This window comes from Gymnodraco acuticeps, unplaced genomic scaffold (genome assembly GCF_902827175.1).
Source record: "Gymnodraco acuticeps unplaced genomic scaffold, fGymAcu1.1, whole genome shotgun sequence".
Lineage (NCBI taxonomy): Eukaryota > Metazoa > Chordata > Actinopteri > Perciformes > Bathydraconidae > Gymnodraco > Gymnodraco acuticeps.
In genome coordinates this window covers 589,553-597,110 of record NW_022990838.1, presented here as the reverse complement: position 1 = coordinate 597,110, position 7,558 = coordinate 589,553, and the positions used below count along the sequence as shown (strand labels likewise).

General features: G+C 39.8%; 1 protein-coding gene across 5 annotated transcripts in view; it reads left to right on the top strand.

Annotated features, from left to right (window-relative positions):
- Nucleotides 1-137: 137 nt before the first annotated feature.
- ncor1 (nuclear receptor corepressor 1) overlaps nt 138-7,558 on the top strand; it is a 77,363-nt gene continuing 69,942 nt past the window's right edge. For all 5 annotated transcript variants that reach the window (XM_034233006.1, XM_034233009.1, XM_034233008.1 and 2 more), the window contains exons 1-2: nt 138-291; nt 6,508-6,686. In XM_034233006.1, coding sequence (XP_034088897.1) covers nt 6,576-6,686 — 111 coding nt within the window. In that variant the 5' untranslated portion in view covers nt 138-291; nt 6,508-6,575. The remainder of the gene's footprint in view (nt 292-6,507; nt 6,687-7,558) is intronic.

Here is a 7,558-nt window from a genome sequence, read left to right as displayed (position 1 = left end):
AAAGTATTTATTAAGAGGATCAGATAATAGTCCGCTTACTATGTAAAGAAAAAAATATATATATGTTTACTGTTCACACAACTGTGTTAGGGAATTCCAGAAAGCTGTGGATCTAACCGAGTATAGGCAATTTATATTACCCTGTCAGGACATCGACCGACAAATGCGGCGCAGCCTTCAGTCTGCCCAGTCGTCCACAGCTCACAACCCGCGGATTTACAATCAACAATTTACACATATTTCTGCCCAGGGATACATTTATCTCACACCGATATATTTTCTAAATATGAGGTGAGTACAAATATCTAATATGCAGTGAAGCAACATGCCTAATAAGCAGGCAATTTAAGTCCCCGGTCTACGATGAAAATCTGCCTTGCAAGATGGCGACGTGGTTTGGAATTCAAAGGTGAAATTCAGGCTAAGTTAGCTAGCTAGCGACAACAACAATAACATCTTAGACGCAGGGCTAATGCACTGAAGTGTTTAAGGAACATAATACGCTTAGGCGGACGTTTATTATTGTGCGTGTTTTTGGTGCATTTCCGGAAAAGCCCTATGTTGTGGAAACGGACCCATCCCCCAAGATAAGCTACAAATCCAATTGCGTTTATATGACAGTATGGTGTTAACAGCCAACAATAACAACACACAGCAACAGTATTTCCCACTCCCAGGCCGTGTATGAGGGCATTGCGTTCAACATGGCTGCTAGCTTTACAATTGAAATGATCAGAGACCATTGGAAATGCGTTCTAAAATTAACTGTACCAAGAACTTCACCGTGAAACAACAAAAGCATAACGTCATTTTATAACAGGAAACTGCATGCCTCTACTCTCCAAATGCCTTAAACCACTTGGGGACAAAGAAATTAAAAACGGTTTAAAATGACAGATGTAGAGGAACTCCCAGAATTAAATACTGTAGACGTAATGCTCCATTTCTAAAGATATGAGACAGAATAATAGCTACATCTGTCATTTGAAAAAAGGTCCATTACATGATTCACATTATGGATTTCTTTATCCAAGTTGTTACAATAGCAGGGTTAAAGACTGAGAAACAGGATATGGATAGTCCATAGTTACCATGACTGCAACAGCTGATTTTGAAAGTAAGCAAACACATATTAAACTGCTCAATCACCTGCTTTGTATATAAATAAGATGTTGGGGGATTTAATAAGGAGGATAATGTGATGGGCTTGAACCCATGAGGTATTGTTTTTGTATGTTAATTGGGAGCACACAAACAAATGCTGTGTTTGTAAAAGAGCCAGGCCTCATTTGTAAGATGACACTTATGGCGCGTTTCCACTGCAGCGGGTAGCCCCGTTTAAGCGTCCTTAACCGTCCTCAAGCGGCCAGGCCGGTTTTTGGTGGCGTTTCCATATAGCCTAGTACCGGCCAGCGGGTACTTTTTCCCTCTTTTTCCGGCCTCATAAAATCGTGGTTCCCTCAGACCAGGGCCAGGGCTGAACTAGTGACGTCAACACTCTCGACTGCTGATTGGTCAGATAGAATCGTCACAAGATTGCGCGCGAGTTCATCCCTAGCGTCGCATATATATCTAGAAGCAAGCTTGCAGCATTTTTATACACAGCATTTTGTAAACGGAGGAGCTACAAAAATGGCTACGTCTAATAAGAAAAGCACAACGTGGTCGACCGAGGAGGTGACGACGTTCCTACATCTCATTGGGGATGATAAAATCCAGCGGGAGCTCGACGGAACAACTCGAAATGTGAACAAAAACAAAGCCGGTCGCCCCGCCTACACTGCGTTGCTACCCCAGGTCCTAAACTGTAATGGAAATGCGCCACGGCCTGGGCCGGCCAGCGAGGCAGCCCGAGGCCAGAGCGAGGACGCTTAGGGACGCTTAAACGGGGCTACCCCGCTGCAGTGGAAACGCGCCAGTAGTGCAGAACATTTGGTTTTCTGTTTTTTAATTGTCAGCCATACTGTTCAATATTTGGTCAACACAAGTTCAGTTTTTCATCAGTTAAGTTTTTCATATATTCAATTTTATTCGGTAATCTTTTCAATTGTAATGGATAGGCTAGTTATTTTGTTCATATATCAGCATCAATCAGGTTAGACACAATTCCGAAGGAGTAAATACATTTAACAAAACAGTACATTTCAGTTACAGCCTTAAACTATGTTTGTGGTTTTAATAGTGTATTGCTAGTGGGTGATCTTTCAAGAGTTTTGATATTTCTAATTGCTCCTCACATTTTGAAATGTATGTCTCTCAAATTTGACAAAATGCTCAAAAGAATTGTCTCTTCCTTATTGTTTGGCACAAAGCCAAAAAGTGAAGCCTCACATACATTTTAGAACTGCATTCATGACTGGTCTGCTATTCCTTTTGTGTAGAAAATATAGGACATAACAACATTGGCTATTTATTTCATGGTGTTGAATGTGTTATACACAGTTATGTAATTTAAAAAAAAAAGTTTATGGCAAAAAACTAAAACATACACTGCGACCAGTGTTTTTCACAAGACACTAAGGATATTTTTAGTATCCTTTCTGAAATAGTGAAAGTGAATCTCAAATTATGGGACCCACCAAAGTATGTGGCCTGCGGATTGAAATAAAATAACAGCTTCCCACCACGGTTATGGTGGCAATGGTTGTAGCTTTTTCATCCCAAGTTAGCATCATAATGTCTTGGCATGATGGCCATGCTGTAAATCTTGCAACACTAGAATAAAAAAGCTAGAGACAGCAGAACACGGATTCATTTGTAGGATCCCTTGAAGAAGGGACAACAAGATCCAAAAAGAAAAATCCAGTGACGCAGAAATATCCTGTGTGTATATTCAAGGCATAGGCTTGTTGCCTGTATATAATGAGACCAAAAACGAGTTTGTGAAGAATACCGTGTGAAAAGGCTTACTGACTCTGCTCAGTCTTGCTTAACTGGTGGAGCAAACGTAACTTTGCACAGCTAAAAATAAATTCATTATTTCCATTCAAACATGTTTGTCTAAATGTCAGTGGAGGATTTATTTGTTAATCCTGGATACAAATATATATTAATAACAATGAGATGTTATTCAGAATGAATGAGTGGAAAGTTAACAGCATGATCTCCGCTCATATGATTGACTAGCATGACGTGTACGTATGCACTTTGTCATACAATCTAAATGTAATGTTTTTTAGCGTTACCTGGTGATTTCAAAGAAAGCTCTCTGGAAAATGTTGACTTACTGTTCGACATGAAGCTAGAATAGCCTTAATCCTTAAGGATAGAGACCGCATCCTTTACAGCTGCACATCAGAAGTGAATTAAAATCTGACGAATTAAGGCTGTACACATTTTAGTCATACTTATTATTTAACAAACTTAATTTTAATGTATTTTTTGAGCCTGCTCATGATTGGCTACATTTCTTCTTGGTTTGATAATGCAAGTACATATTTCTAGATGGCCTTTTTTTTTAATTCTACAGTTTTTTGTTAGAATTGCAATCATTTGCAAACATTTGAAGTAACTAATTCCAGTCAAATGTATTTGTTTGTAACATATATCGTTCCAGCTCCGAACCGGCCCTAGAACCGCGTTGGTGTGAAAGCCCCATTTAATTAAGGTTGTTAAGGGAAGTTCTGAACTTTTGATGCACTGAGGTAATAATATGACTCCTATAAATAATCCTCATTCTGTTTGAGCTTAATAATTAAATGAGTGCTTAACATTTACTTTAATCAGATCTAAAGAACAAAGAATCAAGGCTGAAAACAACTTAAACAGTCAAATGAAGTTCACATCGTCATCCATTTTCGAAGAACAGGCCGCTGTCCACCCACATAAATACTGTTTTGGTGTTTTCCATGGCTGCAGCTGCACAACCCAGAGTGTACAAGTTGTTCCAAGATCATCCTTGCACTTTTGGTTTTTAAAGCCTTGATTTAGGTTACCGCCCATGCAAGGTGTATTTTTGGATAAGATTCTAACCGTATTACCTACACTGGCAACAAGAACGATGATCAGGGCAGTGCTTTATATTCGCCTGCATGGAAGCACAATAATGTTTTTGAAAGTCATGCTGGACTGCACTTATTTTAAGAGCATGCTCAAAGTAAGATTGGTGACACGATAGTGCATACTAACTTGAGCACACTCATTGCTTTCTGTGACACTAGAGCAGGGGTGGAGAGCATTTGGTACGGCCCTCGAGGTAATTTATAAACACACGCAAAAAGAAAAAAATTAAAGAAATCTAGACCGCAAAATAATTAAACAAGCGAGTGCCTGTTTTTCCTGACAACAGTCATGGTCCTTGAACACAACACAAGCCACGTGTCATCACGTGGTATATGTCTCGTCTGACAGGGGTGTAGTTCTGACGGAGAGCACCAGAACGCCGCTCCAGGACTTCAACAATTGCAGTACCCATAAGGAGCCGTACACATGCTGCAGTTTTTGCGTGGCTGTGTCTTAGTTGAAAGCCCAGTGGCGATCTGTTCATCTGTCATACTGATCATACAGTCAATAACATGGTTGTTATTAGCATCTGGTTAGCTAGCTATGCTAACGAATATAAGAAGCTTTTTCTCCAACCAGTGAGGTAAAGGCACATCTTTATATGATCATTATAGTTATCAAAAAACAAGAGAATAAAGTAAACAGGTATAAAACACTATATGACTGTAAAAAAAAGTTGTTATTAATAAACAAGAATATAGTTTGAAAGGGGAGTGATTTGTAAAATATCATAAAGAAAAAGTAAATCTGCTTACAGTTCTGTTTCATCTGGGTGTTGAGAGATGTTTCCATAGATCTCTTCATTTTGCTCTCAAAGTGCACCAGATTGATGCTTTCAACTTCAATATTTAAGAATAAATCTTCCCGGGGGAGCATGCCCCCCGGACCCCCCTAGAGGAGGTTAGGTCCCCCCCCACTTAAATCATGTCCACATGGATAGGAAACTAAATACATTTGCATACATCTTGTGTCCATATCTTTCTGTTTTGGTGGTCATGCCACAACCGTGCACATGCATGCATACGCGAGTCATGGCAAGTTATCTGGATTAAGAGGTTGCTTTTTCTTTGCACAGCATGAAAGAAAGGCCAAATGAATGGGCTGTGATTTTAGTATTTTTAAGCAGAGGTCAATCATTTGTACGGCCCTCGGAGGATGTTGAAAAAATTGAAATGGCCCTTGAGAGGAAAAAGGTTCCCCACCCTTGCACTAGACTCGAGCAACACCACATACTATAAATACACGCACAAGTTTATATTAATACTATCCAATCTTTTTTCTCTAACATAGTTTTAAATCTAAGTTGCCAAATTCTTTTTCTAAGAGTGTTCCTCATTCAGATTTTCAAGAAGCGTCTGGACTTTCTGAAATGTATTATCATGGAAGGAACAGCCTCCTCGTTGTCATGTCTGGATGGGGATAAGATAGTTTTATTGGATACAAGGTCATCACGACTGCTTCCCTTTGTCATAAAAGTCATTACTACACCCATAATATTCACTCTGGGCCTCAATATTGACACCTGGGGTCAGTATTGTGAGTCTAATACAAATAAATGAATACTGTGTGTCAGAGATGGACTACTCGAGCGTACGCTGACTTGGTCTCGGACTCGTGAATCCCCCCCCCCCCCCCCACGATGACTCGGACTCGACTTGTACATTGATGCTCCGACTTGGACTCGGGCTCGAGCAAGTTTTCTCTGGAGTCTGATGTCCTCTATCCTGGCGTGTGCACCTGCGAGGCGAGTTCACGTACTGGGCCCCGCTATTCCAGTCTAAAGATGTCTAGAGACACACCCCGCATCGTGCTGTATGCTTTCACACATTCTGCTTCCACATTGGAAAAGAGCAGCGCAAAATGAAAACTTTACCATAGGAAAATATTGGCATACAAATATAATCACTTCTCTAAAAGGTAACTCATTTTAAATATAGTTAGACATATAAAGTCATTTACAATAATAATATTAATATTAGTAATAAGCTTTATATTTGTATAGCACCTATTACAAGAATTGTAGCCAAACTCGCTTCACAGCAGTTCAATGGACAGCTTAGTATAACATGACAGGATAAAAGCAATGTAGAGGAGCAGCTACATTTCAACACATATATCCACGAAGATTAATACATGAAGACTTGTGACTCGGACTTGACTTGGACACTTCTTAGGTGACTCGGACTTGGACTCGGACTCGAACACAGGTAATGATGACTCGGACTCGACTCGGACACTCCTTGGGTGACTCGGACTTGGACTCGGACTCGACTATGACTCTCCCTTGGTGACTCGGACTCGAAGAGTGGTGACTCGAGAGTGACTAGGACTCGTGGAATTGGTGACTTGACTACAACACTGCTGTGTGTTAGCATTGTCCGCATTGCTGTAGTGCTGTCCTAGAAAATATATATTAACTCAATTAAAACAGAGGCTGCAGTATTAATCTTACTGTCTTAAAGGTGACTTTCAAATAATAAATACGATGCTTTTGTCTTGCTGCAGGTGGTTTGTTTCTCCAAACATGGTCTAGCTAGTGTCTCTGAAGCAGCAGCAGCTAGCACTGAGCCAGGATGTCCAGCAGCTCGGGCTACCCCCCCACCCAGGGGAGCTTCGGCAACGAGCAGGGCCGATACCCAGCACATTCTGTCCAGTACTCCTTCACCGGCTCGCGCCACCAGCAGGTAAAATAACTTCCTTCTGCATTCTTGTATTTGAGACAACTGATGAGTTTGTCTTATCATAACTGGGCTCTAACGCTCAACACTGAAGGCTTTTACGTGTTGACTTTACTCCGAGTCATTGGAAGCTAATATGTAAATTCACTGCTGTGAGTAATAGTTGTATGTCTAAAGAAATGAGTGACACACAGCGTCATCTTGGATTCCTACATCTGAATTGAGTTTTCTTTTTTCTCTAATATTGAGCGAAGTGTAGGGCTAGAATTTATCCAAATGTTATTACAATTACAATATGATCTAGTTCAATATCTAATACACAATAAGTACAAAAATGTGAAAGCTTACAGACGAAAAAATAAATGCTTGTTTGGCACAAATACTACCACACCGTGATCATTTTATCATATTTTTAAATAAAAATAAAATGATAATTCCTTCTAATATTGCGAATCATATCGCAATATAAATATTGGTTAAAATAATCGCAACTAGCTCATTTTTCGGAATCGTGCAGCCCTTCATGAGAATATCAAGTCAAATCAAAACATCTAAATGTGTTACTAAACAGGAAACACATTTACCATGTATTATAAATTGCAAACATTAGCAGTATGGCTGCTAAGCGCTACATTTTTACTGTAGTTTCCTGGATATATCTGGCTCAGGATTTAATTAAAGAAAATGCGTTGATTAGGCGCTTTCACATCAAGCACTTTTAGTTCTGATGAACTAAAGAGCAGATCGCGTTCACACCGGAATAAGTCCCTGAGGGAGTCTTCTTCTTCTTCTTCTTCTTCTTCTTCTTCTTCTTCTTCTTCTTCTTCTTCTTCTTCTTCTTCTTCTTCTTCTTCTTCTTCTTCTTCTTCTTCTTCTTC